This window comes from Dasypus novemcinctus, chromosome 13 (genome assembly GCF_030445035.2).
Source record: "Dasypus novemcinctus isolate mDasNov1 chromosome 13, mDasNov1.1.hap2, whole genome shotgun sequence".
In the NCBI taxonomy this organism is placed as follows: domain Eukaryota; kingdom Metazoa; phylum Chordata; class Mammalia; order Cingulata; family Dasypodidae; genus Dasypus; species Dasypus novemcinctus.
This window is the reverse complement of record NC_080685.1, coordinates 54,572,302-54,592,823: the sequence shown is the minus strand read 5'-3', so window position 1 is coordinate 54,592,823 and position 20,522 is coordinate 54,572,302. Positions and strand designations below refer to the sequence as shown.

The following is a 20,522-nucleotide window of genomic DNA, read 5'->3' as shown; positions in this document are numbered from 1 at the left end:
CCTATAGTTTTCCCTACCAAAAACATCTTTCATTTGTGTGGTACTTCTGCTACAATTGATGAGCACATATTGAAGCATTGCTACCAACTATGGTCAGTAGTTTACACTATAATTTACACTTTGCACTGTACTTTTTTATAGGTTTTGACAAAATGTGTGATGACTTGTATATGTCATTCCAATGTCATTCAGAACAATTTCAGTGTCCCCAAAATGCCCCATGTTAGACCTATTCTTTCCTCTCCATCCCCTCAGAACCTCTGGTGACCCCTGCCTTTATATCAGTACTACAGTTTCTTCTATTTACTAAAAAATAATAAGTGTACTTTAATCCATAGTTGCATTCCCTCCTTATGTTTGTTCATTCCTCAGTCTTGAGGACTTTAGGATGGTAATGTCTGCTCTGTTTCTGATTTAAAGGGGGTTAGATCCCACAGGGCAGTTGAATGGAACTGTCTTGCTTGCAGTTGTAGATAGTCTCTGTTTTTTAGGATGGGCATTGCCTGTCATTATCATTTTGTTAGTTGTCCTGGGTAAGTCTGATAAACTGGAGAGTTGGTTTTGCGACTCTACTGAGGTTCAGGGCTCAACCAGTATATGAACATACTGAAGATAGAAATCTCCGGAACATATATTTAATGAGTATAGTGCTAATTATAGGTTCAAATAAAAGGGACAGAAGAGCCATGTGTAGGGAATTATAAATGAGTCTAACTCTGTTACATTGGGGAACATATATTCCAAGGTAAGGATCACTGACAGGATGCCAAATTCCTGAGGTTGTCTTCCCTGTCTATAGTGTCTGGATGTCTCTAGAGCCCTCAGGAGTACCCCTTTTTGAGGCACTGTTTACTGTGGTAGTTAATGAGATCCCCCTGAGATGTACAATAGCATAACTTCTGGAATGACTTTCCCAACTCACTTTGAAATCTCTTAGCCATAAAAACTCATTTGCATTCAATATTTCCTCCTTTTGTTCTAGATCTTTCTCCAAATGCATCGTTAGTTGGTGCTTGGTATTAATCCCTTGGTGCCAGGGAGGCTTATCCCAGGAGCCAAGTCCCATATTGGGGGAAAGGTAGTGAGTTTATATATTGAGTTTGGCTTAGAAGGAGGCGACATTTGTGCAACAAGGCGGCTTTCGGGAGGTAACTTTTAGACAATATATAATACTAGGCTAACTTTCACTTTCACATGAACAAGGTTCATAAGACAGCCATCAGTGTCAAGGGCCTTGCGTATTGGTCTGTTCACCTTCACTAGGCATTGCCCACGTACTCTAGGGATTCGTGCTGCTCTATTAGAGAATGTAGCAAGACTTCCCAGAATGGAAGTTAAAAATTTTTTCAATTTTAAAAAATTGTGTCATTCATCACCAGAAGATATTTTATGTACAGTGACAGTTTCTTCTATGTATTTTCCCAGTGTCTTTTTTTTTTTTTCTTATTTTATTTTCAAAGAAGCTTTAGGTTACAGAAAAGTCATATAGAAAATATAAGGGATTCCCCTATACAGCATCCCCTCCCCTTCTCACATTTTCCCCAAATTAATAATATCTTACAAGTATGATACACTTGTTACAATTGATGAACAAATATTGTAGCTTTGCTACTAACCATGGTCAATGGTTTACATTATCATTTACATTTTGTACCATACTCTTATAGGTTTTGACAAAATTTATAATGGCCTGTATCCATCATTGCAAGGTCATGCAGAATAATTCCAATGTCCTTAAAATGCCCTATGTTCTATCTATTCAGTTCTTCCCTTCTCCTCCCCTTGGAACCTATGGTAACCACTGAGTTTCAATTTTTGAAGAATAATTTTCATAGTTCCATGCATTAATATTGAGGGCTCGACATATTGATCTGTTGTTTTTAGTAGATGCTGCCTATATTCTTGAGAGATTTTTGCCCCTTTAATTGAGAACATAGTAGGACTCCCCAGGATAAGAGTTATATTTTCTTGGTTATCGTGTGGGTCTCCACCCACTGGGATAACACACTATGACAAGATTAACATTTTCATATTCCATAGAAGCATGCTGCAGGTGTGCCATATTCCACATGTTCACCCCACCTCCAGTGCCCTGTACCAGGAACCCTACCCTGCCATATATGCCACAAGAACATTCCCACGATTGTAGTTTTAACCTCAGACCTATAAATCCCCAGAGTTCACCTGTTCTTTTCTCCAGTTCTCCCCCCATTTGCATGGATAGTCCAACCCAAAATCCTGTTCTGCTTCCCCTCACCTTCCAGTACTGTTGACCCCCTTCACATCTGTGCACCAACATCACCCGCACCAACATCACCCCCACTCCAGTGGCCAACCACCGCCTTCTACCTTACCATAAATTTTAGACATACTGATCATTGGTTCACCGCACTCTCCTCCCTGTCTCCTAATAAGCTGTCTTCCAGACTCTAGCTCTGTGAGTCTGTTCAATTTGCTTAAGTCATATCAATGAGGTCATGTAATATTTGTCCTTCAGTAACTGGCTTACTTCATTCAACATAAGGTTTTAAAGATTTATCCATGTTGTCCCATGTTTTAATATTGCATTCCTTCTTACAGTTGAGTAATATTCCATTGTATGCATATACCACAATTTGCTTATCTGTTCATCTCTTGATGGACATTTGGATTGCTTCCAACTTTGGCAATAGTGAATAATGCTGCTGTGAACATTGATGTGCATATATCTATTCATGTCCCTGCTTTCAATTCTTCTGGGTACATATATACCCAGCAGTGGGATTGCGGGGTCTTGTGGTACTTCTGTAGTTAGCTTCCAGAGGAACTGCTAATCTGTCCTCCACAATGCCTGCAACATTCTACAATCCCACCAGCAGTGAAGGGGTGTTTGTTCTCTTTCCTCTACATCCTCTCCAACACTTTTAGTTCTGTATTTTCAATAATTGCCAGTCTAATAGATGTAAGTTGATACCTCATTGTAGTTTTGATTTGCATTTCCCTAATAAGTGAGGTTGAACATTTTTCATGTGCTTTTTTCTTTTTTATAAAAAGATTTATTTATTTATCTTTCTCCACCCCTTCATTGTTTGCATTTGCTGCATCTGTTTGTCTTCTTTGTTCCTTTAGGAGGCACCAGAAACTGAACCCAGGACCTCTGATTTGGGAGGGAGGTGCCTAATCATTTAAGCCACTTCCGTTTCCTGCTTTGTTATCTCTCATTATGTTTTTCCTCTTGTATCTCTTGTTGGGTCATCTTGTCAGGTCAGTTCACCATGCCTGCTGGTCACACCAGCTCGCCATCTTGCTCATCCTCTTTAGGAGTTACCAGGAACTTCTGCTCCCTGCTTTGTTGTATCTTTCATTTTGTTTTCCTTCTTGTGTCTCTTGTTGCATCATCTTTTGTGTCAGCTTGTCATGCCTGCCCATCACACCAGCTTGCTCTCTTCTATAGGAGGCACTGGGAACTGAACCACAGACCTCTATGTGGTAGGCAGGAGCCCAATTGTTTGAGCCACATCCTCTTCCCTTCATGTGCTTTTTAGCCATTTGTATTTTTTCTTTGGAAAAGTGTCTATTCAAATCATTTGTTCATTTTTTAAAATGGGTTGTTTGTCTTTTTATTTTGAGATGTAGGATTTCTTTATATATATTGGATATTAAGCCCTTATCGGATGAATGGTTACCAAATATTTTCTCCCATCGAGTAGGCTGCCTTTTCACTTCCTTGACAGAGTCCTTTGAAGTGCAAAAGATTTTCATTTTGAGGAGGTCCCATTTATGGAATATGCTGTATTTTTTAAAATTTGCTTTTGGAGTTACGAGTTAGATAACTGGTATGTGAGCTATCCACTGATTGTCATTTGACTCCCTGTTCCCTGCTTGAATATCATGATAATTCTAAGCTTTCCTGCCTACCTTCACTTAAATCATCTATTTCCTTTGGCTATAGTGAATTCATTTCTCTCTTTCTGCTTTTGCTGCCTTATTTTGTTGTTTATCTTTTACCCATAGCATAAAGTCTAGTTTTATTCCTGGAGCTCATAGCACGAAAACTTTCTTTAGGTGGACTAAAAATCCACATGTATTTTTTTCTTTTAAAGTTTCAAATCCTAAGTTACAGTCCCCTTAAAAATAATAGAATTTTTAAAACCACTTTTTTTGGTAGTTTTTATTGAGAAGTCTAAATAAATTTTATTTTGCGTGACTTCAGATGTATTATATGGAGTATGTTTTTACCAGAAGAGTATATTTTTAGCATAAGGTCAGAATATTTATTACTTCTGTCATTTGAATACTACATTAACTTTTCTTATTCAAGAAAAAGAGGTAGAAAATTTTCTCAGATACAGCTTCTCTACTGTCAGCTTAGTGAACCTTGTAAGACAGAAGTATACAGAATTCCTAGCATCTGTGGTTTCAATAAAATATTACATTTGCTTGCATACTAAATTGAAGCATCTTGCAGTTTTACGAATTGTAATTACTATAACACATAGGAAATACGGGTAATCTTAAGTGTTCTGTTTAAAGTAATAATCGTTTTTACTCCAGAAAATAGTGATATACATCAAAGGTAAAATTATTGTTATTCCAAGTTGGAGTGGTATCCATGCTGGTAACATACTCACTGGAAAAGAATATTATTCTTAGAATAAACACATAGGAATTCTGGAACTTTCTATTTATCTGCATTACTAGTAAACATTTCCAGCTTGGTTTCAGTTTTTTTATTCTTAGCAAACTAAACTTTTGCACACCCACACAAACACGTTTCTTCCAAATTTTAATACCTTCCCTTTCTTGTCATTTGGTATATGCTATAAGATATTTCTTAATATTTATTCTAGTTCTCTAAACTGACAAAAGCAGATGCCATAAAATGGGTTGACTTTTAACTGTGGGAATTTATTAGCTTACAAATTTACAGTTTCAAGGCTGAGAAAAATGTCCAAAACAAGGCATCATCAGGTAGTGCTTTCTCTTCAAACACTGATTGCCGGTGATCCTGTACTCTTATTTCACATGGCAAGCAACATGTTGTTATCTGTTGTTCTCTCCCTTCTCTTTCTGGTTGCTTCCAGCCTCTTGCTTCCCTGACTTTCTGTTTTTCTCTCTCCATATTCATTCTCTTTATAAAGTTAAGAGGATTAAGCCCCACCCTGGGCCATGCCTTAACTGAAGTAACCTAAACAAAAAGTCCTATTTAGAATAGGCTTACAAGCACAGGAATGGATTAGCTTTTTTTTTTTTTTAAGATTTATTTTTTATTTATTTCTCTCCCCTTCCCCCCTAGTTGTCTGTTCTCTGCGTCCATTCGCTGTGTGTTCTTCTGTGACCGCTTCTGTCCTTATCAGCGGCACTGGGAATCTGTGTTTCTTTTTTGTTGTGTCATCTTGTGTCAGCTCTCCGTGTGTGCGGCGCCATTCCTGGGCAGGCTGCACTTTCTTTCATGCTGGGCGACTCTCCTTACGGGGCACACTCCTTGTGCATGGAGCTCCCCTACACGGGGGACACCCCTGCGTGGCAGGGCACTCCTTGTGCGCATCAGCACTGTGCATGGGCCAGCTCCACACAGGTCAAGGAGGTCCATGGTTTGAACCACAGACCTCCCATGTGGTAGACGGACGCCCTATCCATTGGGCCAAGTCCGCTTCCCTGGATTAGCTTTAAGAACCTGATTTTCTGTTGCACATAAAGTTTCAAACCACCACAATCTTCAAAGGGAACAAAATAACGTTTTTGTTATTTTGCTTCTTTAATTTTAAACAACAATATTCTTTTAATTTAAAACTTCATGACTTGTCATTGCCCAAAGAATAAATATAGATTCCTTAGCTTTCTATTCTAGGCCTCTGTGATCTGGTCTCATATTCCTTTCTTACGTTGTGTACTTCATTTTAGAAATTTTTACTCAAAAGAATTTTCATAAACCTACTTCCATCAAGACTTTTTGATTCTTGACAAAGCTATCTAAGCCTCTCGTATATTTATCTTCCATTTTTAAAAAATTTATGAAATCATTTTTAAAATTGTTTATATTTAAGTTATACAGACAGCACAGGAATATATCCTCATTTTAAAAATTCATGTTACAGATGAAGCTCAATTTCCCTTTGTATCAAGCTTTACCAGAGTATCTCTCCATATGTACTCTGTTGATAGTTTGACAGATAACTTTTCATAATAAATAGGTAGCATTTCTTGAGGCCTTAGAGTATTTTTCTTTGTTTAAAACAATTTTTTTTCTTTATTTAATTGGGGGCTGGGAGAGGGGTTTTAAAGTTTGAACATGTACACTATATAAAACGTACGTATAATTTTATTTTAGAATATGCACAAATCTCTGAAGTCAATTTACGTACCACCCTCTGCTCCTTTTCCCCTGTCATTGCAGTCACCAAAAGTAATTCCTTTCAATTTAAGCATCTGCTCTTTCATTTAAGGAACCATGAAACCTAATTTAACTCACCTTACAGAGTTAATGTGGAGAAGCATGAGTAGGATGGAAGTGTTCAGAATGTCTTTTGTTATATTTTTCCATCTCGTTTAAGTTATGGGATACAACATTTTAAGTTGGCTGGTTCGTAAATCTGACTTGTTGTTACTTTGTATGGCAGTTGACAGTGGGGAAGATATCTTTTCTTTCACCCTTTAAATAAATTTCTGAATATTTCTTTAATAAATCTTAATTAATGTCATAGCATTAATGAACACATCTTTCAGTTATCCACATTATAGAGATAATAGAAGAAAATTAATATTAAGAACATTTTATTTTCAGGTTTCCAAATATTTTGAGAGAACTCAAATGGAAATGGAATGTGTAAAGCAATTATTCAAGAGCCAAACTATTTTATTACTTTGTCATAAATAAAATCTACTTTGAGGGTGCTATAATCTAAAAACAACTTGAAGCACCTAGTAAAACTTCCATCTATTTATGTCTATCCTGCCTTTTAGCCTGTAACTAATACTACAGCCAAATATTTTGCAAGTAATTTTATATTCATAATAAATACAGATATATTTTAAAGTAGGACCTTTATTATTCAACTACCAGTATAATAGGCATTATCATTATCAAAAACACTTTGGAAGTATGAAATGCATACTAATATTATTCCCCCTCCCCTCCAGGGAAACCACTAAAATAATAGAATCAAAGTGTCCAAAATATAAATTACTACTGGGGGAAAAGTAGAACATTTATTTGATCCAAAAGAAAGCAAGAAAGGAGAGAGGGGAAAAGTAAATAAAAGTTGAAATAAATAAAAGGCTAAAAATAAGATTGTAAATAGTAATTAAAATATATCTAATTATCATCAATACATATGGCTTAATTGATCCAGGTAAAAGGCAGTGGTTAATAGACTGGTTAAAATGTTTGGAATCAATGTATGCTCTTTACAAGAGACACATATAAAACAAAGATTTGGAAAGTTAAATGAAAATGATTTTACTTGGGCTCATGAGTAGACAGCCCAGAAACAGACTCACAAATGTATGGATATTTCACATCTGGCAAAGATGCTATTGCATGGAAATTGGGAAGATAGGGACTTTTCATGCTTGGACAGTTGGTATCTATAATATATGGGAAAATGAGATTTGACCTCTGTAGTCAGACCATACATACAATCAGTTCGAAGTGACTCAGTGACTTAAATGTAAACAGCAAAACTACTTAATTATTTAGAAGATAATATAAGAGAATATCTTCATTATCTTGCAGTAGGGAAGGCTTCAGGATACAAAAGCATAAAGCATAAACCGTAAAGAAAAATATGGATAAGTTTGGCGAAATAAAATGAAAGAACTTATGTTCATCGACTAATAATTGAAAGCTTATTTTTTTAAAGGTTTAATTGGGGGGAAGATATTTAGAACATATATAAATGACAAAGTGTTAGTATCTAGATTACATAAAGAATTTCTTCAAATAAACAAGACAAAGATAACTATACCCTACAGCCTTGATATGCAGAGTCTGGTCTCCAGACCAGTAGATGAGCATCACCTCAGAGCTTGCAAGAAATGCAGATTCTCAAACTCTTCTTAAGACCTACTGAATCATAATTTTGGGGGATGGGCCTCCAAGGATCTGTGTTGTAGCAGGCTTTCCACATGATTCTTAAGATGGTTTGAGGGGAAGCGGACTTGGCCCAGTGGATGGGGCATCTGTCTACCACATGGGAGGTCCACGGTTCAAACCCTGGGCCTCCTTGACCCATGTGGAGCTGGCCCACGCGCAGCGCTGATGTGTGCAAGGAGTGCCCTGCCACTCGGGTGCCCCCTTGTCAGGAGCCCCATGCACAAGGAGTGTGCCCCATAAGGAGAGCCACCCAGCGCAAAAGAAAATGCAGCTTGCACAGGAATGGCACCGCACACCCGGAGAGCTGATGGAGCAAGATGATGCAGCAAAAAGAAACACAGATTCCCAGTACCACTGACAACAACAGAAGCGGACAAAAAGAAGAACACGCAGCAAACAGACACAGAGAACAGAGAACAGACACTGGGGTAGGGGGGTAAGGGGAGAGAAATAAATAAATATAAAAAAAAAAATTAAGAAGGTTTGAGAAGGCCTGCTCTAAAGAAACATGTGAGGTAACAAGCATGCTACCATCGGTGGGCAGGTCCAGCACGTTGAGATGAGGCCTCGTCTCCTGCTGGGTGAGTGCTTGGTGCGGGTAGATTGTCGCCCCCCTGCTACTCTTGCCCGTAATGGCTGCCTCCTCTATCTCCACCCAGCATCCGGTCTCCATAGGGGCCGCCCTAGGGTAATCGGCCTGCCTCTCCCGCACCTCACCAGAATCCAACCCACAATTTCCCCTTATCTTCTGCCCCAGCCCCCATATACCCCCCGCCAGAATGATAACCTCACCTCTGCCCCTTTACCTAGCAACAGCCTCCAACAACCAATCGGAGGTCGCCTTCAGCTTAAGCCAATCGGCACCCCACACATCGCCCCTTACCCTCGTACCTCACCCCCAACCGTCCCCCAGCCAATTAGCGGCCTCCCCTCACATACATTGCCTTAATTGGCTTAGCCTTGCTACCGCCAGTGCCCTAGCCTATATAAACGCTTGTCTTCCTTAATAAAGCAGACGCGTTGCCACCACTCTCCGTCTCTGCAGCATTCTTCGCGCCGCTGTGCGTCCGCCCTTGACACCGCCCGCTGGCTGCCGTGAGCCCCCAAACATGTATTTATGTAATGCTTGTAGAGACGTTGTTTGAGATAGCAAAAAACTGAAAACACAGCACAAATGTCTACTGATAAGATATTTAGACTCTGTAATATATTCAGAAATGAAAATGAGTGAACACTCCATGAATTAATGGATTAGTAACAAATACAAATGTTGAATGAAAAAGTCAGAAGAATATAAAGTACAATTCTATTTGTGAACATATAAAACATATATTGTTTAGGTATATATATTCATTTATTTATGAACATATAAAACAAATAATATATTGTATAGATATATACATGTATTCATAGTAAAACCATAGGAAAATTGAAGGAAAGTTTATTTCAACTTCCAAGATAGTGATTGTGTCTTAGGTTGAGAGAAAGGAGATATGAATTTAAGGTCTAGGGATATTGTATTTGTAACTATGGTAGTAGTTACAAGGAGGCTAAAGCTGTCCACATTTTATGTACTCTTTTGTACACAGGCTATTTTTCCTAGTCAAAAAAGTTTTTAAAAGGAAATTTTAAAAATGTAATATATTACAGACAAATGCTAAAAATTTAGAAATATATCCATCCACAGAAAAAAATCATTAACCATTCTCTTGGTGATTTTTAAGATCTTACTCTAAGAACTTCTTCAAGTTGACTTGTATTTCGAGACTTAATCAAAACTTTTAAATTTGTTGTTTCCTTTCCCAGTAGGTCACTTGGGCTTCAGGTTCAGCTGTATCATTTGTGTTCCTTTTTGCAGGCACTGAACACCCATACTTAACCTGAACTATAGTGGGAATGAATTATGTTTAAGGAAATTGTTAGGATAGCCCAAAGCCAGAGTAAAACAGGATTATCATTTGCTTATACAGACTTAAAAATACTCAGTAGGAGAAAAAAGGCATGGAATTTACATTTTTATCCATGTGTTTTACTGAAAGGTTCTGGAAAATGTTTTTCCTCATTGAAATTTTTAAAAGAAATGAGTTCGAAGTATGGCTTACAGTTGCAGATCATTGTAAATCTGTCCTATGAAGTACATTTAATATTTTTGAAAAATCCATGTTAGAAAATTAAATCTATTTTCTTGATTTAAACTTTTATTTGGTGTCACATACTGTTTGCAAGGTTATTTTTTTAATATATTATGCATGGTCGAGTGATAAATCATCTATCTACAGATTTTATCTTTATTGAGAGAATTAGAATGAGAATATTAAGAAGAGGAAAGGTTATAATAAAAAGAACCTCTAAGAAAATAAAACATTTAGCCACTAGTATCTGAGTTACAGATATTTACTAGACAGAGACCATAGTGAGAACAATCTTAAAAGGCTTACTTGAATAAATCAAATGTGACTTTTTTACCCCACAGATATTCCACATTATATGGATTACCATGTCAGCTTGAAATCCTATCTAAGCCAGCTTTCTTTCTATGGAGAGATTATTTTATCATCTTTGTATAACCTTCTAATGTACTGCTGCAAAGCTGTAATTATACCCATAATATTTGAGAGTCACTTCTGCTTAAACTAATCTAAACCAAATAAACCACCTTTTAGACTTGAGATTTACTTTACCAATGAGGTGATCAGTTGTTGTCTATTAAGTATTAAGCTATTGTAGGCTGTTGAAAAATATGTTTTTTAATATACTTTTTATTTTTTAAAAAGATACTTAGATTATATAAATGTTACATAAAAAATAGAGGGGATTCCCATAAGCCCTGCTCCCATCCCTTCCACATTTTCCCACATTAACAACATCCTTCATTAGTGTGGTACATTTGTTACAATTGATGAACACATTTTGGAGCATTGCCACTAAGCCTGGATTATAGTTTACATTGTAGTTTACAGTCTCTCCCACACAATTTTGTAAGTCATGATGACATATAATGGCTTGTATCTATCACTGCAGTGTCATTCAGGACAACTCCCAAGTCCTGAAAATGTCCCCATATTACTAGTAAATTGTATTAATGGACTTAATTCTTCATTCATCCCTGTATCTCTGCCCTTTGTCATGAAGCATTGCTTTTAACCTGTAGGTAGGGCTACATCACTACCCTTTAACTTTGGCCTTAACCAGGTGACTTTCTTTGGCCAAAATGGTTTGGGTATGACATTGACCAGAGATTTCTAATGTGTTTGCACAGTGGGTTGGCTTCCTCTTGCCCCTGTGCCATCACCATGAGACAAACATGCTTAAACTAGTTGCCGTTCACGAAAGGAGGAAGAAAGATACTTTGAGTAGAATTTACACCCATTTTACCAGCCAAATCAGTCAACCTCCATACATGTAAGCAAACTCTACTAAAATCTGTTTCTCAGATCTGTGAGAGTAACCTTGTATTTTGGGGTAACCCTGAATTTTGGGGTAGTTTGTTACATAGCAATTTTGGCAATGGGTAATTAATAATACTCTATGATTTTTTAAATAATGGAGACTAAATAAAGGATATTTCTTTATACAATGATTGAGGCACTAACCCAACATCTTCTATTATAAAAAAATCATTACATATAGCATCACAATTTCCTAGTAGCCAATTATATAAGCTTCATTGACTTCCACTTATTGTGAAAGTACAGAAGAAAAATCAACTTAAAATACTCTGCTACTTTTATACACAGGCTTTTAAAAATCTTCAAATATGAAAATATATACTTTACATGTAATCTAAAATATAGGTCTTCAAACTGGAATAGGAAAACCCTGGTGGACAATTTAAACTTATTGAAAGTATGTTTAGGTGCTAATAGATTGAAGAGAATCCATTTTTTAGATTGTTCAGTTACATATGTAAATTGCGATGCCTGTCATTGAAGCTTGAGCTATCATACCAGTTATCCTTTTCTACTTCCAACTTTTACTATACCTTTTCTGTCCGTATACCCCAATATCATCTGACCATTTTTGTACTTGTTACAGGTTATGTCTCTGTACATTTAATATCAAAAACCATAGAACTATCATTTAGTTTTTTCTTTTTTTTTTTTTTAAAGATTTATTTTTATTTATTTAATTCCCCTCCCCTTCCCCGGTTGTCTGTTCTCTGTGTCCATTTGCTGCGTCTTGTTTCTTTGTCCGCTTCTGTTGTCGTCAGCGGCACGGCAAGTGTGGGCGGCGCCATTCCTCGGCAGGCTGCTCCCTCCTTCGCGCTGGGCGGCTCTCCTTATGGGTGCACTCCTTGCGCATGGGGCTCCCCTACGCGGGGGACACCCCTGTGTGGCAGGGCACTCCTTGCGCGCATCAGCACTGCGCATGGGCCAGCTCCACATGGGTCAAGGAGGCCCGGGGCTTGAACCGCGGACCTCCCATGTGGTAGACGGACGCCCTAACCACTGGGCCAAAGTCCGTTTCCCTCATTTAGTTTTTCTAAAAACAATTTATTGAAGTATATCACTCATATATAAACATACATAAACAATAAGTATAAAATAAAGTTGTGAACTTACAGAACAAACATATATAACATAATACAGAACTCTCATAACTCACGCTACCACTCATTCTTGTTAAACCTTTTTAACTAAGAATTAAAGAGCATTGTCAAAATATTGCTACTAACCAAAGTATTTTCCCCCCAACCAACACTATTATTATCTTTATATCATTTATGTGCGAACATACATAAACAATTAAGTATATAGTAAAAGTTGTGAACTTACAAAGCAAACATGCATAACGTCATACAGGAGTCCCATACATTAACCCTCTACCAACACCTTGCATTGTTGTGAGACAGTTGTTACAAATTATGAAAGAATATTGTCAAACTCTTACTACTAATCATAGTCCTTCTCTAACATTTCATTTGTTTTTCCCCCAACACACCCTATTATTTTTTTTAAATATACTTTTTATGACAGAAGTTGTAAACTTATAAAACAATCGTGCACATGTGCAGAATTCCCAAACAACATCCCTCCATCAACGTACCACACTATGATGGAACATATGCTACAGAGAAGATAATACCATCTGATTGCTACCATGTCCATAGTGTACATTTGACTCATATTTTCCATACTGCCTCATTATTAACACAGTACATCTTTTACATAGATGAAGAATATTATATTATTACTCCAAACCACAGTCCATAGGTCACTCCAGCTGTATTTTTCCCATGCTTCTCCTCATTCCCAACACCCTGCAATAGTGATGTACGTTTGCTCTAGCTCATAAAGGACTCCTGCATCTGTACCATCAGCCACAGTTCTCATCCACCTCTTGGTTTACTGTGCTATTCAGTTCCAAGATTAATCTCTAGCATTCTGTCAATTGGCATTTACATACTTAAACTACCAATTTCAGACAGCCCTATTTATAAAGTAGCTATTACTGATTATGTGTTACCATCCACTCTATACATTTCCACACTTTTACAGTAAAGCTAATTAAAACTTCTACATACAGTAAACATCAGTAGTCCATCTCAGTCCTCCTCTTACCTCCTTTAAGAATCTACCGCCACCACCATGTCTTGAAGATATTTTCCTACAATTTCTTCTAGAAGTTTTATGGTTCTTGCTTTTACTTTTAGGTTTTTGATCCATTTTGAGTTAATTTTTGGATAAGGGTTGAGATAAGGGTCCTTTTTCCTTCTTTTGGCTCTGGATGTCCAATTCTTACAGCACAATGTGTTGAATGGACTATTTGGCCCAAGCTGTGTGGGTTTGACAGACTAGTCAAAAATCACTTGACCATACATGTGTAAGGGTCTGTTTCTGAACAATAAATTTGGTTCCATTGGTCTGTCTGTCTGTCTGTCTTTATGCCAGTACCATACTGTTTTAACCACTATAGCTAAATAATATGATTTAAAGTCTGGAGATGAGGGTTCACTTTTCCTTTTTTATGATGTTTCTGGCTATTCAGGATACCTTACCCTTCCAAATAAATTTGATGACCATGTTTTCAATTTTTTTTTTAATGCTGGTGGAATTTTTATCAAGATTACATTGAATCTGTATAATAATTTGAGTAGAATTGATATCTTAATGATATTTAGTCTTCCAATCCATGAACATGGAATGTTTTTCCAGTTATTTAGGCCTTTTTTGATTTCTTTTAACATTGAGTTACTGTTTCTGAATACTAGTACTTTACATCGTTAGTTAAGTTTATTCCTGACTATTTGAGTTTTGTCTGTCATATTTTATTTTCACCACTCTATTGACAATTTTAGTTACTTTTATTAATATAATCTTCATTTCTAGACTCTCTTCCAGGCCTCTCTCCTGTCTTTTTTTCAGGCTCTAGTACACCCTTTAGTATTTCCTGAAAGTCTGGTCTCTTGTTTAGAAATTCTCTCAGTTTCTGTTTATCTGTGAATATTCTAATCTCACCCTTATTTTTGAAAGACAATCTTGCTGGATATAAGATTCTTGGCTGGAAGTTTTTCTCTTGTAGTATCTTAAATATATCAGACCACCAGACCACTATCCTCTTGCCTCCATGGTTTCTGGTGAGAAATCAGCGCTTGATCTTATTGGGTATCCCATATATGTTATGCATTGCTTTTCTCTTGCTGTTCTCAGAAATCTCTCTTTGTCTTTGGCATTTGACATTCTGATGAGTACGTGCCTCAGAGTTGGTCTATTCGAATTTTTTTGGAAGGGAGTATGCTGTGCTTCTTGGACATGGATAGCTATGCCCTTCAAGAGGGTGGGAAATTTTCTATCATTATTTCTTCAAATATTCCTTCTCCCCCTTTTCCCTTTTCTTCTCCTTCTGGGACACCCATGACACATATGTTGGCACACCTTTTGCTGTCATTTAGTTCCCTGAGACCTTGTTCATTTTTTTCATTCTTGTCTTCATCTCTTCTTTGGTATGTTCACTTTCAGAGGCCATTTCTTCAAGCTCACCTATCCTTTCTTCTGCCTTCTCAAATCTGCTATTATATGATTCCAGTGTTTTTTAAATTTCATTTATTGCACCTTTCGTTTTTGTAAGATCTGCTGTTTTTCTGTGTATGTTTTCACATTCTTCTTTATGCTCATCCAGTGTCATCTTAGTACCTTAATCTCTTTAGCTATCTCATTGAATTTATTAAGAAGATTTGTGTGAACATCTATGATTAGTTGTCTGAACTCCTTTAGGTCATCTGGAGGCTTATCTTGTTCCTTTCACTGGGCCATAGCTTCCTGTTCTTGGTGTGGATTGTAATTTCTTGTTGGTGTCTTGGCATCTGGCTTCCTCGATTCTTTATTCTGGGTGCAGTTTTTCTCTTTAGTTCAGGGTTTCCTGCCCTTTCTCCCTTACTGGGTGTGGAGTAGGAGCCAAATGTGATTGGTGCTATAACCTGTGGAGTCTCAAGCTGCCCTCATTGTGCCAGGGACTGTTGAAGCTTCTTCCAGCTTCCTCCTTTGCCAGGGGTAGGAACAGACAGAGTCACAGCTGTGTGGAATAATCCAAGTTGTTAAGGCCTAGACAGTGGTTGCCCAGAGAGACCAATGAAGCTCGTGAAAAAATTTGAATTGCAGAAGGAAGAATAAGAAACAAAGATAGGTCAATAGTGATTGTCCAGTTTAAGCAATAGAAAAAAAAAACTGGAAGCCAAACCAATGTGTGACACCAATAAAATATACCAGCATATGCGTGATGGGATTCCCAGAAGACAGGCAAGATATAAATTATTCAAAAATATTTGAATAAATAAAAGAATCTTTCCAAATTGGATGAAACATGTCTATCTAGACATCCAAGAGGCTCACAAACTCCAAGTAGGGTAAACGCAAAGGAGTTCCATACCTAAACACATCTTAATCAAACTGTTGAAAGCCTGAGGCACAGAATCTTTAAAAGAAACTAAAGAAAAGCAATTCAAAACATACAAGGGATCCTAAATAAGATTACCAACTGACTTCTCATCAGAAACCATGAAGACTAGAGTGCAGTGACGAAGTAATGTAAGGAAAAAATCGTCCACCAGGAATTTTATGTCCTCCATTACTATCCTTCAAAAAAATGAAAGAGAAATTAAGGCATTCCCAAATAAACAAAAACTGAGTATATGCTTGCTGATGCAACCTACAAGAAATATTAAGGAGAGTCTCTGAGACTTAAAAGAAAGGTCAGTAGACAGTAACACAAATCAATATGAATAAATGAAGAATACAGGGAAAGATAATTACGTATGTAATTATAAAAGACAGTTGAAATACATTTTTATAAGAATTTTCTTCTCCTAACTGATTTAAAAGATATCTGGAGTGAGTGGATATGGCTCAAGCAGTTGAACACCTGCTTCCCACTTGGGCGGTTCCAGGTTTGGTTCCTGGTGCCTCCTAAAATCAAAAGCAAAAAACAAACAATAAGCAAAAACAGAATGAAAAGACCAACTCAGGGTAGCCGATGTGGTTTAGTGGTTGAATGCCTGCTTTCCATATGCAAGGTCTCAGGTTCCATTCCTGGCCCCAGTACCTCAAAAAGAAAAAAAAAAACAAACATCTGGGTAAAGCATTAGTTGTAAAACTGTGTTGATAGGCTTATAAAATTTAAAAAAGAAGTAAAGCAAAGGATGAGGAAGGGAAAGGCGCTCTATGGAACATATTTTCTACATAGAATTGAAATTGACAGTGATAATCTGAACTAGATTACTGTAAATTAACATGCAAATTATATTCCCCATGGAAACCACTGGAAAAATAAAGAATCAAAACAGCAAAGCAACTAAAATAATAATCTATAAAATGCCTATTTAACACAAAGAAGGCAATAATGGAGGGACTATAGGAACAAACAAAAGACTCATGAAAAACAGCAAGATGGCAGGCATAAATCCTACAATATAAATAATTATATTTAGTATAAGTGGATTAAATGCTCCGAAAGGCAGAGATTGACAGGAAAAAAAAAAAAAAGCAGGATCCAACTACATGCTGCTACAAGAGATAAACTTTAGATTCAGAAGCACAAATAGCTTGAAAATAGAGAGAGAGGAAAAAATATTCCATGCAAATTGTAATCCAAAGATAGCTGGCATGGGTTTATGTATATCAGACAAAATAGATTATAAAAATTGGTATTGGTGTCAAAACTGACTCAGGAAGAAATGGAAAATAGAAAAGACGTATAAATTTTTAAAAAATTGAAGGATTAAAAATCTTCCCATAGAGAAAAATTGAAGCTCACATGACTTCATTGTTGAATTCTGTTGGATGTCTAGGAAGAAGTAATATGTTCTCCCTAAACTCTTCTCTGAAACCAAAGCCAAACACATTGCAGGGATAGAAAACTACAGGAAAGGATTCTTCAAAATAATAGATTAATATGTCCTCAGCAAGATAGTAACAAATCAATCCAATAGCATATAAAAAAGAGTAAATAACATGACCAAGTAGTTTTTAACCAAGTAATACCAGTTTTTTTAACATCCCAAAATCTATTAATATAATATGCCATATTAATAGAGGAAGGAACTAAAACTGCTTGCTTATCTCAATAGGTGCTGAAAAGGTGGTTTACATAACCACACACCCATCAGTGATTAAAACCTAACAGCCTTGAAATAGAAGGAGGAAACTTTCTCAAACCAGTAAAGAGCATTTACATAAATTTATAGCTAATGCAATACTTATTGGTGAAAGAATGATTGCTTCTCCTGTAATACTATATCAATAACAAGACAAGAATGTTCTTGCCTCTTCTGTCAAATAGAGGTACTAGCCAAATTCAGTTAGGCAAGAAAAGGAAATAAAAGATATCCAGGTATGAAAGGAAGAATTAAATTGTCTTTATTTGCAGGTGACATGATACTGTGTGTAGAAAATCCTAAGGAATCTACTTTAAGGCGGGGAAAAGCTATTAGGACCCATATAAGAATTCACAGTCACAGAATACAAGATCAAAATTTTTAAATCAGTTGTATTTTTATACATGAGCAATGAGCCATGAACAATCCAGAAATAAAATTAAGAGTATAATTCACAATAATATGAAAAACAATAAAATAAGGAATAAATTTCATAAAATAAGTACAATGCTTATACAAAGAAAATTACAAAACTTTGTTGAGAGAAATTAAAGAAGATGTAAACAAATGGAGAGACATTCCATGTTTATGGATTTGAAGAATCAATATTAAGGTGGCAGTTCTCCCCAAATTGATTTATAGATTAAATTCAATCCCTATGAAAATCCCATCAGATTTTCTTTCTTTCTTTTTTTTTTTTTTGGTGGAAATTCACAGAACCAGGACTAGCCAAGACAATTTTGAAAAAAACAGTTTAAGGATTTTCACTTCCAAATTTCAAATCTTATAATAAAGCTACAGTTATCAAGACTGTGTGATACTGTTAGAACAGTAGACATACATAAATTAATGGAATAGAATTAAGAGTCCATAACTAAATCCTTATATTTACAGTCAATTCATTTTTGACAAGGATGTCAGGGTAATTCATTGTAGAAAGTATAGCCTGTTCAATAAATGGTGCTGGGACCACAGGATATCCACATGCAAAAAAAGATGAATTTAGACTCTAACTTCACGCAATACCCCAAAATTAACTTAAAATCGACCACAGACTTAAATGCAAGAACTAAAATAATAGACTTTTTAGGAAAAACATAAAAGAAAATCTTTAAAACTGTGCATTAGTCAAAGATTTCCTATATACAACACCAAAAGCATGGTCCATGAAAGAAAAAATTGATAAATCAGACCTTATAATTTAAAACCTTAATTCTTCAAAGTATAAGAAAATAGGCAACAAAATGGTTGAAAATATTCATAAAACATGTCTGTTAATAGACTTTTATCCAGAATTTTCAAAGAACTCAAGAAATGGGAACCTTCATACATTGCTGGTGAGAATGTAAAAAGACGCAATCAGCAATTTGTCAGTTTCTTAAAAAGTTAAACATAAAATTACCATATGACCTAATAATTAGTAGTGGTTTTGCAAGACTATTAGGTAGGAATGGTGATTAACTCTAAATCTTTTGAGCATTAGGGAGATGTTCTAAAACTGATTTATGGTGATGGTTGCACCACAGTGTAAATTTAATTTAAAAAATTTAATTGAATACTTAAAATGGGTACATTTTTATGATATGTAAGATGTATCTCAGTCTGTTAAAGAAAGCTATATATGAAATATGATTATATACCATTATGATTATCCAGATGAACCATAATATTTGTAGTACCTTTTTTGTAATGCCATCAAAATGTGAAGATGGATTCCAATTTCAGTTATTTTGAATCTGCCAGTATCAGAGGAAATATCAGTGGAACTCCCTCTCAGACCAACATATATTTATATATTTATATTTTTTATGCAACTATATTTTCCTAGACTCAATACATAAACAAAACAGAAAACCCACATGTATTAGTCAGCCAAAGGGGTGCTGATGCAAAGTACCAGAAATCTCTTGGGTTTTATAAAAGGTATTTATTTGGGGTAGAAGCTTACAGTTACCAGGCCTTAAAGCCTAAGTTACTTCCCTCAACAAGGTCTGCTGCCATGTGTTGACACAGATGGCAAGCAGTGTCTTCAAGGGCTTAGTCTTCCTCCTCCTCCCAAGGTTTCTTGGTTCCAACTTCTTCCAATCTCAGCTGCAGACTTGGACAATTCTTGTCTCTCTCCCAGGGCGGTATCTTTCCAGGCTTTCTCCACAAGGCCAGCTATGTCAGGCCAATGACTCATCTCTCTTCCCGGGATCTCTGCCGAGTCTGATGGAGCCTTCTCTCTTTCCTCGTGTGTCTGCTTCTCTGTGTGCTTACTTCCTGGGCTCCAGGTTCAAAACTCCACTAACTCCTCTAACGTGTAGTTTTCTCTGTAAGTCCCCACCCACCAAGGGGGCAGGAACTCGACATCCTACTGATTTGGCCCATTCAAAGCCCTCATAATAATTTAATCAAGTAAAAGTGAAACCTCTGAATTTAATAGAATCAAATATGTCCGGAGAAACAGACCAGTTTGCAAACATCCAATATCTGTTTTTGGAATTCATAAGCAATACCAAACTGCTATACTGCAATATTTTCCTTACCTTTGAAAATGATTCACTGACCTTAGTTTTCTGGCATTTGATGCTGACATATCTACGTTTGACATTATTTGTGAAACATATTAATGAAAAACACCAAAACCAGCTAAAATTAGCTTTGCTTTCCAGTTCTTCATTTTTTTTTGCATTTTTCTGTTTGTTTTGTGTTCTTTTAGATCACTGTGTCCACTACTATGATCTTCGTAACACTAAACAGCCAATCATGGTATTCAAAGGACACCGAAAAGCAGTCTCTTATGCAAAGTTTGTGAGTGGTGAGGAAATTGTCTCTGCGTGAGTATTATTCTCTTTAGGGACTGAATTTAACAACAAT

The 20,522-nt window shown here is 36.3% G+C and overlaps 1 protein-coding gene across 3 annotated transcripts in view; it reads left to right on the top strand.

Moving 5' to 3' along the window:
- COP1 (COP1 E3 ubiquitin ligase) overlaps positions 1–20,522 on the top strand; it is a 262,696-nt gene that overhangs the window by 190,868 nt on the left and 51,306 nt on the right. For all 3 annotated transcript variants that reach the window (XM_004476672.4, XM_004476671.4, XM_023584129.3), the window contains exon 16: positions 20,365–20,482. In XM_004476672.4, coding sequence (XP_004476729.2) covers positions 20,365–20,482 — 118 coding nt within the window. The remainder of the gene's footprint in view (positions 1–20,364; positions 20,483–20,522) is intronic.